Genomic DNA, 18,094 nt, shown 5'->3' on the forward strand with positions numbered 1-18,094 from the left:
GGGGTTGTCCCTGAGTAGATTGAAGGAGGACAGGAACCACAATTGCAGTTTCCTCATTTTCAGGCACGTACACCGCACGGTTGTCCTGCAAGAAGCCATCAGACCCAATAGACGTTGGATGTGCCATGCTGTTTGTGATGGCGTAGTTCGAAACGCTTGAACTAGCAAAGCTATGGTCTGAAAACGGTCTTCTGGTAAGAACGCTCTCCCCAGCATAGCATTGAGTTGAGCTCCAATGTACGATATGGTTGTAACTGTCGTCAGATTTGACTTCTTCCAGTTCACTTGTATGCCCAAGTCCTGGAGAAGTTGCAACATGTACTCTATCTGCGAAAGTAACTCTTCTTTGTTTGTTGAGGACAGAAGCCAATCGTCCAGATACAGATACAGCTTCAGACCTCTTGTCCTCAGGTGGGTGACTACCACTGCCATACACTTGGTAAAGACATGAGGAGCCGTGCACAGGCCGAACGGAAGTGCCTGATACTGGTATAGCGAGGTCCCCACCGTGAATCGTAGATACTTTTGAAAGGAGGACCAGATTCCTATGTGAAAGTAGGCATCCTTTAAGTCTAACGTCACAAGCCACCTCTCTTGATGGAGAAGAGGTAGGATGTCCTGCAACGTTGTCATTCGATACCTTTTCACACGGATGAACTGTTTAGATGTCTCAAGTCCATGATAGGTCGAATCCCGCCATCCTTCTTCGGAATCTGAAAATAACGGGAGTAAAATCCCTCCCGTCGGTTTGCCCATCACACTGGTACTATTGCTTTTTTGAGCAGGAGTTCCCGAACCTCTTGAAGAAGGGCTGGCATTGCTTTTGTGAAGCGTATGCCCCTGAACTTTAGTTGGGTCTTGAACTCTATTGTGTAACCTGATGTAACAATCTTTAAAACCCACTGATCTGATGTTATGTTGCACGATGCTTTCGCATGACTTGCCAACCTGATGGTGTTGGTGGCTAGTGGGTCTGGTTGCGTGATGTTGTAGACCTGGATCAAATTCTCCCTGATGTTCTGGGAGTAGAAGCAATGGGAAGTACCAGGTGGAAGCGATGGGCTGCTCTGCAATTCAAAGATGCTGTTTATTCCTGTCAGTCTGTTTGTTACGTTGGCCTGAGGAAAATTTTCCCTTCTGTTGGTTTGCCCATTTAGTGAACGGGTGGTAGGACTTACGGAAGTCCCTCCGGTCTTGCTGTCTGTATGTAGACCAGGGCCGGTAAGAGGTACGCTGTCTATTTCCATAGGATGTAGCAGCTGAGGCCGCTGAAGTGAAGGTCTTAGCGGTGAATTTAGATTGTTTTCATCTTTTCCATGGTGGCATCAGTCTCTTCTGAGAATAGACCTTTCCCATCAAATGGCAGACCCTCTATTTTATCTTTCATGTCTTGTTGTAGGGTGGCTGATCTTAGCCAGGCATGATGACGTAGGGTGATCGCCGTTGTGATGGAGCGGGACTCAGACTGCGCTAAGTGCTTTGCAGTGCTCAACTGCTGACAGGTAAGGTCACCCGCCTGTTGCAAAGTTTTTCGGAATGGAAGTTTCAGCTTTTCTGGAGATAACGTATCCAGGACTTTCTCCAGCTCCTCCCAAATGCAATAACTGTACTTTGCCATACAAGCCGAGTAGTTAGCAACTTTTACGGATAAACAGGAAGTAGAATATAATTTCCTTCCCATAACATCTAGTTTTCTGCCTTCTCTGTCTGCAGGAGTCGTATGATGTCATCCAGACTTGGAGGAGGTAGCACAGTCGATAACTAAAGAGTTCGGGACAGGATGCTTAAACAGGTAGGTATTATCTTGCTCCTGAACCTGATATAGACCTTCCAGTCTTTTTGAAGTCGGTGTAGAAGTTTGGGAGACTTGCCAAGCGCACTGTGCAGCATTGGAAATGATGGGTAACAAAGGAAGCGCTACAGGCTGTGCTGATTGTGATCTTTGCATAAAGTTATAGACTGGATCGTCTATAGTCTTAAGTTGCGAGGTAAGATCCAGACCCAACGCACTGGCCATGCGTTTAACATGTGAATGATATGCTTTTAATTCTTCCGTTGGTGACACGTGGGAAGGTGTTGCCACATCTGGAGACGGGTCCAATTCTATAGTTTCTGTGTCTGATTCGAAATCAGACGATCCATGATGACTTTCCTCAGAATCCGGGTCCAAAATAGAATGGTGCAATGGAAGTTTGGGAGACGTCTCCCTCGGGTGGATAGGGGCCGGCAAAGGGTCAGTTTGTGCACTGGCGTTAGTGTAGTGTCTTGAGATTGTTTGAATCTGTGCAGAAGTGCAGTGAGTTCTCGTCTGGGTGCTCACATTAGTAAAGACCCTTTCATGAGGAGGTGGAGCAGTCTCTGCTGAGAAGGCAGGAGTCTGTATCGAGGCCAATCCGCTGCGCCAAGCACGGTTTTCCTGAAAGTCATATCCCGCACCGGGAGAACTGGTCCCTGGTAAAGCAGTCTCCGTAGAACGTGACACTTGATGACTAAAACCGCAAGTGTGCCAGGGTGTCCAAGTTGTGAGTTGCACAGCAGTGAGTATTCATGGGTCAGAGGTGGAAGCATCTTCTTCAGAATGTGGAAAGCCTCGGAAAGTGGATGGCTTATTGTTAGAGGAGTCCAGCATTTTCAGAAGAGGATCTAGCTGTGGCGCATCATCCTCTGCATCAGCTCCCTCCAGAGTAAAAGTCATAGGCGCCCGGAATCGTGGGGTTACAGCCGTGATGTTTGTTGGCATATTTAGTGTAGATACCTGGTCATCTCCCGAGGTTGATGGCGAACGGATCGGAGTAGGCGCTGGCACTAGATCCCTAGTGGTCAATATAGAGAATGTTGTTGGCAGCACCATCGATGTCGAGGTTGACTCATTCAGTGGTTCTTGCCTCGATGGAGGTTTCTTGCCTCAATGTCGAGGCTCCGTGTGCCGCATGAGTCTCTACGGACTCCGGAGTCTCTACGGAGGCTGTTGATGTCGAGTGGGACATGGGTCTCGGTGTCGATAAAGTTTTGGTTTGAGCTCCTGATGGCGAAGGAGCTGTCAATACTGGAAGTTGCGAAGACCTCGGTATCGACGGTGTCGAAGTTGAATCTCCGGGAGCCGGCGCTCTCGATGCCAAGACAAAGACCACGTCTTGTGCAGTACCCGGAGAGGGCGTTGATTCTGACTGAGTTCGAGGCCATGTCTTTTTGGTGGGAACACCCGCGGTAGCCATTTTCTCACCCAGCCTCTTCAAGGACTTAGGGGACTTCGCGGAGGGCTTCGAAGTTTTAGACTGGGCCGGACCCAGGTCCTTCGAGCCATGCGCCTGAGGAGATTTTGAGGAGGAAGGCGCTGCCAAAACATCATCATATAACGTGGCCCGTAACTGGAGCTTGCGATTCCTCCTGGTCTGTTTTGAAAAGGACTGACAGATCTTACAGGTAGAAGTTTTATGGGCTTCCCCTAGGCACAGTAAGCACAAGCTATGTTACTCACTATCCGAGGTCAGTAGCCAGATAAACAGTCCAATCTTTCGCCAAGCCAGAGGGGATTAGAGAAGCCAAAAACAGTTTCAGTCCAGGTCAAAACGATATAATTCAAGTAAGCCGCAAGAGTAGTCAAAACAGTCCGAGTCAAAACCAGTGAATTCAAAAACGAAAGTAGCCAAGGAAACAAGCACGAAGGAGCCGCAGAAACCAAGTGATTTCCACTGCGGTCGCAAAGGAACTGATAGGCCTGCGCTTCCTCCTGCCTTAAATAGCCACGTGGTCACGTGGGGCGGGGCGCAGGCGCCGGAAAGGAGCTGTATAAACTCGACACCGAGAGGCTTCCGCGCAGGCGCAGAACCCATTCTAATGCATATCAACGGATCCCGTACCAGATTAGATTTTGCTCCCATTGCGTCATTCCAAGTTTATCTTTCCTGCTTCAACAAACATAATCCTTTACACATACCTTTTCCCCCATGGACACGCCCCCTGATGTGATGATGACATCAGCACGGCTGATTCCCTCATTCAAGGCATTAAGTAAATCGTCTGGACTGCAGGAGAATCAAAACAAAAGAAACAGATTAATGGCCATTCTATGTACTTCATGTGAAAGTATGAATACATCACACACACACACGCACACACCCCTTTTCTTAAACTTCTTAACACAGGAAGACCATATTTTGCAAAAACAAAACCAAGAAAATAACCCTGCACTGGTGAGGCACAGTATTCTTTCTGTGTACAGGAGATGTTAATCCAATGCATGAAGCATATCTGTGGTGATGGTATGCAGTAAACTAATACAGGCTGACTCTGAGTATGGCAATGTTAATGTAACATCTCATATATCATAGTGGAAGAATTTAAACTGATGGGTTGCAAGATAAAGTTCGGCAGCAGCCAGGGGAAGAAAAGAAAAAGAAAGGGGGGGGGGACTACAGACAGAAATCAGAATAATTAACCTTACACTGAAAACCCCATATTTTTCTAAATTTTCCTAAATAACTCATTCTCAACAATTCACTATAAGTGACAAAAGATAACAAACTGCCTCAGCTCATTTCATGTTCAAAGTAGAAATTATTAGGCAGGAAAAAATGCCACAAACATAAACTTAGTTCCAATGGTATTTGTGGGTTTGCAAGTACTGTGAGTGCTCATTTCCCACTCCAGTGCAGCTCTTAGCTGCACCTGAACAGCCTTAGTTGTTCATAGGATCCTTGGCTTATTTATATGAGACCATGGACATATCTTGATCTTTCTTAATTAATACATTATTAATCTTAAACATACACTTATGATAATCTGTTATGTAGTACACCAGACCAAATGTACAACACTGGTGATGTACACTGAAAGGATGATCTACCAATACTTTTCTATAGACTTTTCAACAAAAGCAAATAACCACGACCAAAAATTCACAAACTGTATCAGTGCATGTTAAAACTGTGGGAATAATCCAGTCCCACCACAAATAAAGCACCCATGCATGGAGGATTCAAATAACAAGGCTCTATGGGAATTCTATGGGAATTCTCCGTGGGAACAGATCATCTACTGTGTGTTGGGTATTTTGACATAGCTTCAAAGATGCTTAAATGACTGCATTTTTATTTTAAAATGTCATCTTATCTACAGTTTTAGGAACTGTATGAACAACCTAATTCTCAAATGTATTGAAAGTCAACATATCCCACTTAAGCAGGTGTTGGATATCCCAAACATTAGAACATTTATTTATTTAGATTTATTTTAGAATATTTATATGCTGCTTTGCAACAGACAAGTTCACAAAATGGTTTAACATAGCAACAGGAATGAAAACTTGTTCCCCTGTCCTAAAAGGGCTCACAATCTAACAAGAAACACAAGAAGACACCAACAACAGCCACTGGAAGGCTGCCATGTTGGATGGATAGAAACAGTTGTTCTCTACCTCCTAAATGTAAGAGGAGGTGGAGAACACTTAAAAATGTGTCACTTTGTGCCCAGACAGCAGAGATCAGATTACTTTGCTGGGTACCAAACTAAAGGTTGAGAAAACTATTAATTTCACTATGTTCCTTTATCTGAAGTCAGGTGAGGTTTCAATCGGAACTCGAATTTTCTTATAGCAGTATATACACAAAAATCTTAAAGAATCCCTTTCCTTTAAATGAGCCCCCCCCCCTTCTAATTGGCAGCAAGAGAAGCTAGCCAAGAATATAAATTAAGAGCTAGCTTGCAAGGGAACCTGCTCTACAAGCACAAGGGAGCCCCAACAATGAAACATCCCAGCTCCAGTGACAAAACATCAAGGCCAAACAAATGAAGCATCTGAGAGAGTCAGGCAATTGGGCAAGGAGGAAGAAGCATTAACCTCTCCACACTTTTAAAAACATAGCTCCCTTTAAAAACCTCAAGATTTAAGCCTGAGTTTACCAGGTATACAAGCTCTAAAACACCCAAACTAGCCAGCCAGAACCAGTTTGAAGGCAGAAAGCTAGCAGGGGAGTGGGTGCTATCCTGTATACTGCACAGAGTGTCACATATAGGATTGTTGGAATGTTGGGCAAAAGTCATGGCTGCATGCTTGGTGAATTGAACTCCAGTGGGTGTGTGCTTGGTGCAATGAACAATTTTGTTCAAGGAATAAATTTCTTCCCTGAGAGCTCCTGGCCAACACACTGGAAGAGGTCAGTCTACATACCCATATCAAAGAAAGGAGACCTAACAGATTGCTCAAACCATTGCACATTATCCTTAATTTCACATGCTAGCAAAATAATGCTCAGGATAATCCAACGCAGATTAGAGCCCTATGTGGAAAGGGAAATGCTGGATGTTCAAGCTGGTTTCAGAAAAGGCCGAGGAACAAGAGACATCATTGTTGATGCACGCTGGATAATTGAGAAAGCCAAAGAATACCAGAAAGAAGTCCATATATGCTTTACTGACTACAGAAAAGCCTTTGATTGCATCGACCATGACAAGTTGAGGAACATCCTTAGGAAAATGGGTGTCCCAGAACATCTAATTGTTCTCATGAGAAACCTATACACAGGACAGGAAGCCACAGTCCAGATGGAACATGGTGAAACAGACTGGTTCCAGATTGGCAAAGGAGTAAGACAAGGCTGTATACTTTCTCCTTCTTTATTCAATTTATATGCTGAAGATATACTGAGAGAAGCTGGATTGGAAGAAGATGAACGTGGTTTTAAAGTTGGAGGAAGAAACATCAATAACCTGCGCTGATGACACCGCTCTGATAGCTGAGAATGCACATGATCTGCAAGCTCTAGTCATGAAAGTCAAGGAGCACAGTGAAAAAATGGGACTACAATTAAATGTAAAGAAGACTAAACTAATGACAACGCGTACAGCAACCAGCCTCAGAACTGACAATGAAGACATTGAAGTGGTGGATATTGTCTGCCTTTTAGGATAAACCATCAACAGTAAAGGATCCAGCAGTCAAGAAATACACCTCAGACTAGCACTTGGTAGGGTTGCAATGAAGGCCTGCCTTGGAAAGGATATTTAGATGCCGTGATGTGTCTACACGTTTGTCTACACAAAGCTGGGCTTTGAAGAAGCAAGATAGAAAAAGCATTGACGCTTTTGAATTTTGGTGTTGGAGAAGGCTTTTGAGGATACCATGGACAGCCAGAAAAACAAACAAATGAATCCTAGAACAAATCAATCCAGAATTTTCACTCAAGGCACAAACGACCAGGCTCAAACTATCATACTTTGGACACTTTATGTGAAGACCCAGCTCCCTTGAGAAGTCCATAATGCTGGGAAAAGTTGAAGGAAAGGAAAGAAGAGGATGACCAGCAGCAAGGTGGATGGACTCGATTACGACAGAAATGAATGCACCACTTAAAGGCCAAATTGAAGACAGATCACCCTGGAGAGAATCTATATGTGGTTGCTAAGAGTCGACACCGACTTGACAGCACTTAATCAATCAATCAGTCAACCAATTAATCATAATTTCCCCATACAAAGAAAAACATTCACTGCAAACAGAATTCCATTGCAGCTCCCTCCAGGAGAGGGATAAATATGCTCACAGTCAGTGGCCAGTAGAAGCAGATGGGTATGGAGCAGCTTACGAGAAAGCCCTTGGCCTTTCAGGCTGCCACATACTGACCCTTGCTTGTTCTTGGTGGTGGCAGCAGCAGCAGCAGCAGCAGCAGTGCTTCACTCTGACAAAAGCATCTGCCTAGTATGGGAGAGCAGCTGCTACTACGTAAAGAACTCTTTCCCTCTGCCGGGAGCACAGGAGAAAACAAGGAGGAAATAGCCCTGCAAGCCTTCAAGCCAGCATTGCCTGCTTCTGCTAGTCACTAGTCAAAAGGAGTTGGTTATCTTCTTCTGAATTCCAAAACAGGTGGAAGAAAACACAAAGAAACATGTTCCTTATTAGGAGGGTAATGTGTGAATTAACCCTAAGGCTGTGATCTTATTATATTTTCCTCATGATAATTGCAGCTATCTTGATGATGAGAAACTGCCATCATGGCCCTCTCTTTTGTGAAATGAAACAATTAGGTGGCAGTAAGCCTATTACATGTTTGGTGTCACTCTACAGAGTGTGTTAACTCTCCTTTACACCACCTTCAACTGTAAGTTTCACAAAGCAACCCTAGTGATTATGTTCAACAGAACACAATGCAATTCTTGTGACAGATAAAATAGCAGCATATTAGTAATACTGATTCACACATTGTGCTCTGTATTTTTAGCTTAATTCTGTATTTACTTAGGATAGTGTTAAGGCAAAAATATTTGTTCTTTATGGAAAGGGGGGGGGGCGGATTTTCCTTCCAGTGAATTCCTTTCCTTGGGACATGAAGGAGGCCATTCTAAATACTCTGGGATTGTTTCATCTGGAAAGGAGGCAGGGCCAGCTTACAGACAACCCCACCAACACTAAGGAGCTCCCTTCTTCCCTGGATCTGCCCTGCCTCATTCAAGGAAAGCAAGGCTTAGAAAGCGAGGTTCCATAGAGGTCCAAATATTTTGTCTATCTTCCACATTTCTCCCCTTTCCTCTCCCCATAACCCCTCAGGTCCCAGCAAAGGCCAAGGGATGTAGGAACTAGGGAGGGAGAGCTGTGAACAGTGGCTGACATGATACACAGTCCCCACCACTGCCATAATGGCCCACCTCCAGGGCTGCTGCAGATTTCAAAGTAAGCCCCAATGTTGTTCGAAGCAGCAGATACAGAAGCACTGTTTCCACAGGTTTCCCCATTTGTGATAATTTGCAGTCCCCCTTCTATGTGACAGTCCTTCAGATATCTGAAGACAACTATCACATTCCCCCCTTCGTCTTTTCTTCTCCAGACTAAATATATCTCCTTCAACTGTTCCTCATAGGACTAGGTTTCCAGACCCCTCATTAATATGACTGAATGCTCCTCCAGGCACATAGTTCTCTCTACATAGAAAACTGGATGTAAGACAAAAGAATTATATCCCATCCTTCTCCCTGACATGGTATTTTTCAGTGTGGGGTATTAAAACAACAACAAGAGAACATTCACTTTTGTGAGCCCAGACATTAAACACCCCAGTGAGAGCAAGGCCTAGGACTACACAATTAAAATGAAACACCTCAAAGTTCTCATCAAATAAGCAAATGAGCATCTAAGGAGACTATTTTAACTGCATTTTCAGTAGAGTTTTATTTGACCTTCATTTTAATACCTCTCTCTGCTATAAGCACTAATCCAAATACAATTTTTGCTGATGTAAGTTCTTGATCCCTTATGAAAAATTTTCTGTAACTTGTTCATTAAAACTGGCAACTGTCTCAGTCACCCCTCTCATCACTTTGAAATACACAGTTAATATGAAGTGGAAATTAAGCAAAATGGCATGACAGGACTGAGCATTTGGAACTGAATTATCACAGTACTGTTCCAGCTCAATTCTCTATAGATCATGACAGATGCTTCTAAAAGTGTCTTCTTCTCCACTAATCTTTTTACCCAGTTGGTTCTCTCAATTACAGGCTACCATATTTTTACCATATTTGTTCAAATATTGAAAACTGCTATCATTTTTATTAATACACCAACCCAAATGTTTATGAATCAAAGTTTCAGCTGTCAAGGGAGAATCTTTGAAAACATTACCCCAAATTTGGAGTAAGAGACCTCCATAATTATCTACTTGACATTATAGCAATAGGTATGTTGACTGTATACATGAGACTGGTGGAGAGAAGATAATGGTGGTATTCTATAACCCATCTCCAATAACACCTCTGTGAAACATCAAAATGAAAAGCAGCTCATAGGTAGAAAACCTAATGAACATGTTCTGGTGTTGACTATGCTAAGTCTATGATTGATTCCTTGTGCTATAGTATCTCTCAAACATAACCCACCTGTACCAACATTTAAGAAAGAGGGGGAAACATCAAATATAGCGAGTTACATACATTCTTCAATCTCCTATGAGGATCTTATATCAAGAAGCAGTGAGTCATTGTGGTGTAGAGGCCAGAGTGTTCAGTTGGGATGTTGGAAAATTCAAATCCTCATTTGGCTACAATATTCAGCCACTGGCTTTGGGCAAGTCACTAGTTTTAATGTTTAAATGATTTTAATTGCTTAATTGATTTAGTTTGGATTTTGTCAATTGATTTTAATGGTTTTTATTTTGTTGTAAACCACCCAGAGCCATTTTTGGAAGGGCAGCATATTAATTAATTAATTAATTAATTAATTAATTGAGTAAATAAATAAATAATAGTGGTTAGTCTAAATAAAAGGCTTAATTACATCAACAGATATATAGAGCTTGCACCACTCTGTGTTTCTTTCTCTCCTCTTTTTTGTAACATCTAGGTAAATACAATCTTTTGCGCTTCCCCCTAGCCACACTTCACATCATTGACTGTCAGTGGCAGGAAAATACATAGTACAACGTCAACGCATAACTCATTGTGTTTTCCTCGCTGTTATGAAGAAGATGGGATGCAATACACATGGCTGCAATGGAAAGCTCAAAGAAACCCCAGGCTGTGTGCGTGATTCTGCGTGTGAAAACAGCTTCACTGAATGAATCATTCTCCACAAAATTGTTGGGAAAGAGATTTATGAGCATCTGACTTATTTACTCTTAAGTTTCTCCCCTGTGTAGAAGTGCTTGGTTCAGTGTGTATTTTTTGTGTGGCCCTGTTTGTGTCAAACCTCAGGTAGACAAAGCTGTGGTTAATCTGCAAAGCTGGGAATCATGCTGCAGACAATTGATCAACTGCAGTTTGCAACCTCCAGCTTCTAGGCAAAGGAACCCCTCCCTCTTCCTAGCCAGCCCAGGCTGCATTCCAGCAAGCTCTGTTGCCAGACTGTGATCAAGGCATCAGCATGTTAGTAAAGCTACAACCACTGGCTATGATGTTAGAGGGGGTGTGCTCAGTGAGATCATGCCTTTCCAGTATTGATCAACCACCTTCGGCAGGGCCAGAGGCGTATCTAGGGAAAATAGCGCCTAGGGCAAGCACTGAAATTGCGCCCCTCGTCCAAACATCTTACACCCATCTTTCAGATAACTTTACTATAATATCAGCTGAAAAATATAAGTCAAGCTCATTAATCTTTTAAAATTTCAAAAACTATTTAGCAGTAGACGTAGCCAGACCAAAAAATGCTGGAAACCGACAAATTTTAGTATGCTGGGGCTCATGAAATACCCAAATACTATGTGGAGGTGTACTTGGAAAACTAAACAGAAGTGCCTGTCTAATTCTCTACTATGCATCTACTAGCATCACTATTACATAAGTTTTAAAAATAAATGGAGAATTTGACTTTTCCCAGATACTCTGAAAATAATTAAAGGATATGCAGAGTAAACTGTGTCACTGCTTGGAATATATTCTAGTATTTCAGAAAGGCAGTTAAAATGAGAGAAAGAGAGCAAGAAACTCCCAGTGGGCCTTAATACTAAGGATTTCACACTGATTCAAATACAAACTCACCATTAATAACCATATTTTTAAGACACCACATTTAACTCACTTATCATAAGAAGCAAATTAAGAGCAAATGAAATAAATCCTAGCTCATAAGCTTCAGCTCCGTATTCACAAGCCCTGATTCTCTGTACATAGTGCCAAACTATGGCATAGTGGCCATTTTTTATTAAAAAAATTAATTTTAAGAATTTGCGCCCCCCCTTCAAGTGACGCCCAGGGCACGTGCTCTGCCTGCCCTACCCTAGATACGCCCCTACGCAGGGCAAAGGCATTTTAACCCTTTGCGCACACCGCTGCCCTTGCAAGAACTCTCAAACTACATGGTCATGCACAAGCACAATTATTGATGGCAAAGGGCACTTCCAGATTGTAATGGGGTCTTGGGGGAGGAACGCTGAACAGCAACTGAGAAATTGGGGAGTGATGGGTTGTTGGTTGTGTGAGTGGGAGAAGGGATGGTCTCCCAGAAAAATTGATGTGTTGTATCTGCACGGCTGCTTCCGCAGCCAAGACATGCTACAGCAGGTGTTTCTGGGAACTGTTACCTAACTGGAAAGGCAGCACCTGGTGAAGCCATGTGACCACGACCTTTGGTCAGAGGAGTGACCTGCATTTTATGCATCCAGACTTAAAGAGATAGGAGGATTTCTGCATGAGGTTTGTGACTGTTGCATCTAAAAGAGCTGTCGTTGGGACTCCCCTCAGGAATTATTGCAGTGTTTACCATGATGAGAGCCGTGATCTCATCCCTGCCATTGTATAAGAGCCTACAACCAGCAAGTGGACTCTCCCTAGGGAGAATCTGCTTGCCACGTTGGGCTTAAACATCCAGAACATCACAGTCACTTCTGGCTGTGAGGATCCCTGCATCCCCCTTGTGGGGGTCCTCTTTGGCCCCTCTCTTCCCACTTTTACTGGTAAAAGAGACTGCACAAGCTTTCCCTCTACTTTTCCAAATGTGTGCGCAGAATGATTTTTGCTCTGAGTGTCAGTATCAGGGTAATGTGTGCACACATTCATTCAGAATGGGGCATTCCTGAGCAGTATCAAAAATTAACTAAGTGGACAGGAAAAAAAGCTGTTGAACACGTACATGAACATGCCTTGATGGCATACCACCCCTGCCTGTTTGGAACTTCTTTTTCCACACAAGCATCCATTCTATCTTGCATTGACTATGAGGGAAAGGGGTTTTTTTGGGAAAGGAAGGGAATGAAGGTAATATCGTGCACACCACTCCCAACTGGGTTTATTCAATTCATGGTTAATTTTCCTTTTCAGGAACGCATTCCACTTGCACCAGTCTTGGATACCTCCTAGAAAGGGGGTGAGGCTGGCACATTAGCACACTGGTGAAGTCTCTTGCACAAAAAGTCCCACAGTGCGTAACACAAGTTATGTGGAATATAGGTGGGAGATAGGTGTGGATGGAAACCTCCTGCATGAAAATAAAGCCATGTGGAAGACATCATTCTTATGATGGAAGAATGCGGGAACCGGGGGCGATAGAGGTGTGTGTGGTCAGAAATGCATTCAATTGTTTGTGTTACTAGGGCTTGATGTGTTTGTGCACAAGCACCACAGTGATTAATTGTTGGAGACATTTCCTGATGTCTCTGTCTTGTCCTACCATCCTTTTCTGTTCTGTTCTGTTCTTTTCTTTGGAACATGGGAGGTCCATAACACACAAGTGAAAGCAGGTTTTCTCCAATGTGGATCTGTCTGTTTAAATAAACGAACTCTAGGGAGTTCCTATTGCCAAGAAGTGGCAGGAGGAGTAAGGAGACAGCAGAGGGTGGAGAGGATCTTATGGGGTTTTGGGGAAAAGGTTAAAAAATTGTTACAAATCACCCATTTGCCCATTTTTTAGTTAGATTCAGTTAGTTAGATTTATATGTCGCCCTGAGTCCCATAGGACTCAGGTTAGATTTATATGTCGCCGTGAATCCCATAGGACTCAGGGTGGCTTACAAGCAATAATATACACAACAAACTGCTACAGGAGAACCTCGTTATTCATGGAAATGCTATTCGCAGTTCTGCGTAGTGTCTGATAGACACCGTTTCCAGTATTTGCAGATATGAAAGGGGAAAACCCCACGTATCTGCAGTTCCTAGAGGGCCAAAGGTGACTGTCGATGTCACTTCCGCTCGCCATGTTGTCTACAGGAGCCATTTTGTGGCTCGTTTCTCTTTTTAAAAATTGAGCTTTTCCTGCTATTATTCATGCTTTTAGGGGGCATTTCATCCTTTTGGGGGCATTCCTGGGCACTTGAGGGGATTCCTGGACACATGCAGACCCTGCAGAGCATGCCACAGTAATTATTTTCACTGTTTTTAGCCATTTTTTGCTGTTTTCAAACAAAATGGCTCCACTCTGGAACCTAAACCCCGTTTTCCCATAGCTGTAATGTCTTGTTACTCGCAGTTCCATTACTTGTGGTAGTAGGTGAGTAAAGAGTAACAAGCAAGTAATGACTTTGCAAGTAAGGAGGTTCTCCTGTATTTTGTCTGTTTATGTGGCAGATTGGGACTCCTGCCTGAGGTCAAGATTGGGGCTTAAAGACCAAGGGAAAGTATGAGTGCAGGAAGGTTAAATGGTAAGCAAGCACAATATGTGAAACTGTTTACTGCTTATAAGAAGGCAGTATGCTTAACTTACAGTTTCTATGCTTTTTGGTGCCTAAAGTGAATCTGTAGGCACCTCAACTGTTGTCTTAAGTTGATGCCATTTTTAAATGTAGATTACTATCTGATTTGTATCAACTAACACCACAGAAGTACCATAATTTTTCAGTTCAAAATTGTTTAAAAGTTGACATTGGACCGGGTCTCACAATCAGTGAGACCTGGTTTCCTCGGGTGAGCGGGAAGAGCGGGCTAAGACCGCTCTCCCCGCTCACGAGTGGGCAGGGAGCCCTGGGTGGCCGGATTGGCCGCCCACACGATGGCCAGCTCCATGACAGAGCCGGCGGGGGTGGGGGGAGCGGGGGCCCCGCGGCTCCACAAGCCCAGTATGCCCTGCACGAGCGCGCAGGGCATACTGGGGAGACCCCCAGAGCCAGGAGGCGGCTTTTCGCCTCCTGGCCGGGGGTCTACTCATGAGTAGGCGTGGCGCAACGGTGCACGATGGCTACTCACGATCGTAAAAAGCAGGTTTGCTGGAGCGCTCGCTCCGCAAACCTGCTTTTTACCAGGGGTTCTCGAGTGGGTTACCCGCTCAAGAACCACCAGGCTTGGCTGCGAGCCCGGTGGTTCTTACAGTCAACAAAAATCGCCCCATTGTTTGCTGTTCTTACATTCTAAACCACTGTTGTTCAATTAAACTTTAAACACTCCTTTCAGTTCACTTCCAATATCTTTCCCCCCAGGTACAAATAGAGTGCTTCATGTTAATCATCTTCCAAAAATACTTTAATGCATGGAATGTAATTATGCTAGACTATTAAAGGAGGTCAAATTTTGTACTAAGACAAATTTGTGCCCCGCCCACATTGGTCATATATTCCGAAACCACTGAAAAAGCCTGAAAAAGGGAAAGGCGGCTTATCTTTGATGTGAATATTGTGTTGGATTATCATCTTCACACACATTCACAGTAAAAACATACACACAAAGGGCCTAAGAAAAAGAGGACTTTTGCATATTATTTTGATAGCACTGTCCTGTCTTGATTTATAACCTGCAGCTAAAAGATTAGTTTAACATCATCATTGATTCTTGTGAAAACACTGGAAGAAAAAAAGTAATTCAGGGCAGAATTAGGTGTTATCCTCAACACAGCTGCCACAAATTAATGGCATCACAACATAGGTAAATGTGCCTAAACATTAGCAGAAGAGAAATCAACATTCTCTACAACAGGCATCCCCAAACTGCGGCCCTCCAGATGTTGCTGAACTACAACTCCCAGCATCCTGAGCCACAATTTATTGTGGCTGGGTATGCTGGGGGTTGTAGTTCAGCAACATCTGGAGGGCCGCAGTTTGGGGAAGCCTGCTCTACAACAAGATCTGCACTGTTCATTAAGATCATTAGGAAAAGTCCATCTTTGGGTACCAACGGTTCATCTGGTGGTGACCTGGGATCTGGCCTTCTCAGTTGTCACCCCTGGGTTGTGAAATGTGCTCCTCATGGATATAAAAGGATTATCTTCCTTGGAGGCCTTCAGAAGAGACTTAGACCCATCTTTTTAGCCAGACTTTTCATGATATACAGTTCAAATTTTAATTTGGTTTAATTTTTATTTTATTTTAATGTAAACCACCCTGAGCCACTTTAGGAAGGGCGGTATATAAAACTGAACAAATAAACAAACAAACAAAAACACCAGGCTGCTATTTTTACTAGTCTAATATTAAGCATAACATCCAATTCTATTCCACTGTTATAGAGGGTTTTTGTTTTTATTAAAAAATTATTTGCAAACACAATACGTGAAATGATCTTATTGGCCAACATCTTCTAGACTAATTTTGCACTGACATGCCACAGTTCTTCATCACACAAAGGCATCCTGTGATTTTTGGTGATCCTCCCTTCCCTCTGTGGCTGTTGATTCCTCCCAAAACAATGGGCCTAAGAGCTGGGGAACCCTCAAGGACATAGTTTCAGGAGGTGTGGGTGGCTGCAGAGGGAAGGGTGAATATCCAGAAATCATGAGACCCTGAGTGCATGACAGAAACTCTGCTACATCAGCAGAGGGTTATGTCCACCACTGCTTTTAATGGTATAAGTACGGCAACATGATGTTTCTTGTTTGGGAGGGGGATATGTGTGTGTGGGGGGGGGGATACAGAATTCTATAGATGCAGCACCATCCTAAATATGTTTACTTAGTGACTTAGTTTAGGACTGCAGTCTTAGAAACTGTAGATTCTTTTTAAAATGAAGAATAATGCAGAGCTTTGTCTACCATTAATTTATTCATCTAGATCTGAGAATTCATAGTGACAAGCTATGATCCAAAGCACTACTACAGGATTGCCCAAATAAAGAACTTTCAAAAGCCTTTTTATATTCTCAGTTTTGATTTGATTTCAGATAGCCATATGGACAACATCACTGTCAAGCCCTCGGTCTCAGATAGCGAGGAGGAAGGGGATGCTGACAGCCCTTCAGCCGATGCAGGGGTGCCTGAGGTGCAGAGCCCGGCTGTTGGTTCCCAAGGGATAGCTGAGGTTGGTCCGGCTGATGTCCCAGAGCAGGCACAGCAGTCTGAGGCAGCAGAGATAGGGACTGACGAACTGGAGGATGAGCTGTGCAAGCAACCCCCACTAACTCCACAGCAAAGATGGGTCACAAGATGGCAAGCACAGCTGGAATCCATCAGGAGAAGTAAACACCTCTTGCAGAGGGCTGATAAGCCTTGAATCCCTGCCAGCTGAGAGTTATCAGCTTGGACTATAAAGCACGTCTACAGCTTGCAGTTAGCCGTTGGAAGACAACGTACGTCATCGGTAGTGTTGACAGCCTCCAGCCTGAGCCACAGAAAAAGAGATATTCCCGAGCCGTGTTTTTCGCCTCTGCAACTCAGACTAGTCTTTTGCGAACTACATCCTAGACTTCCCTGCCAGGTGGCTAGATTGCTGACAATCACAGGAAGTAGTGCTTTCCGTACATAAAACAAATGTGCAATTTTATTTCTGTACATTGGAGAGCACATACAATACTTCTCTATAAAAGTGCCTAACAGATATTTGTAATTGGAATTTGTGAAGTTCACAACAGAGTGATCAAATGTGACATTGTTTCTCCAAGGAATGTAAATCTGTGATATGTTTGTTTTGTCAGAATGGTGAGTTTATTCCATTGAGTATAGCTATTGTACATTGCCAGGACTATTGAGCTCATTTCATAGCAATGAACTGTAGCACATACTCTCTCCTCTCCTCTCCTCTCCTCTCCCTCTACCTATAAAGGCTAATGACTGCCTCTGGGAATAGACTGATCATGAAATGTAACAAAAATGGTGATATGATTGCATTGCCATGTATGAGAAATCAACATGTCAACTAGAGATCTATATGAATTGGTCTTTGCTATTTGATTTGAGCCCAAATTGAATTGCAAATACTCGAATTGATTAGTTGGAATGGCTGGCCACTGTCAGCCATTTCAATGAATCAACTTGAAAAATTGAAGTGATTTGATCATAGGAAAATAAGGGGAACTCGAATCACCCTATTGTTACCAATGAATAGGTCCTAGGGACACCAAAGTGGGTTGGATCCTATGGGTTTTTTGGAGGGGGAGGTGAGGTAATTTTTCTTTAAAAATCATCCACTTCCGTTTTCTTTTGTGTGTTGGGTGGTAGGTAGCACTTATCATGCCATATCACCCAACCCACTGGTGTCTCTAGGACCTACCCATGGGGGAAATGGGGTGATTCAAGTTCCCCCTTGTTCCCTATGGCCAAAACAAGCATAGTGCACAAATTTTGCAACCCTGCCTTGAAAAACACTGCAGAACAGAAGTATACATTCCCCCCTGCAACTCAGAACAAGATATTTTGCCAAACACAGAGTCCAAAAATGGCCCCCAAACCCCACTGACTCAGAATCCATTGCCAGGTAGGATTGGCACAAGTTTTCTCACAAACAACTATGACTCCATACATCAGGATGACTCCATA

At 43.4% G+C, this 18,094-nt stretch overlaps 1 protein-coding gene across 37 annotated transcripts in view; it reads right to left on the minus strand.

Annotated features, from left to right (window-relative positions):
* The window catches only part of GPHN (gephyrin), a 556,374-nt gene that overhangs the window by 26,919 nt on the left and 511,361 nt on the right, over nt 1-18,094 (minus strand). For all 37 annotated transcript variants that reach the window (XM_053285016.1, XM_053285048.1, XM_053285057.1 and 34 more), the window contains one exon: nt 3,938-4,025. In XM_053285016.1, coding sequence (XP_053140991.1) covers nt 3,938-4,025 — 88 coding nt within the window. The remainder of the gene's footprint in view (nt 1-3,937; nt 4,026-18,094) is intronic.

Source organism: Hemicordylus capensis, chromosome 1, assembly GCF_027244095.1.
Source record: "Hemicordylus capensis ecotype Gifberg chromosome 1, rHemCap1.1.pri, whole genome shotgun sequence".
Classification (NCBI taxonomy): Eukaryota; Metazoa; Chordata; class Lepidosauria; order Squamata; family Cordylidae; genus Hemicordylus; species Hemicordylus capensis.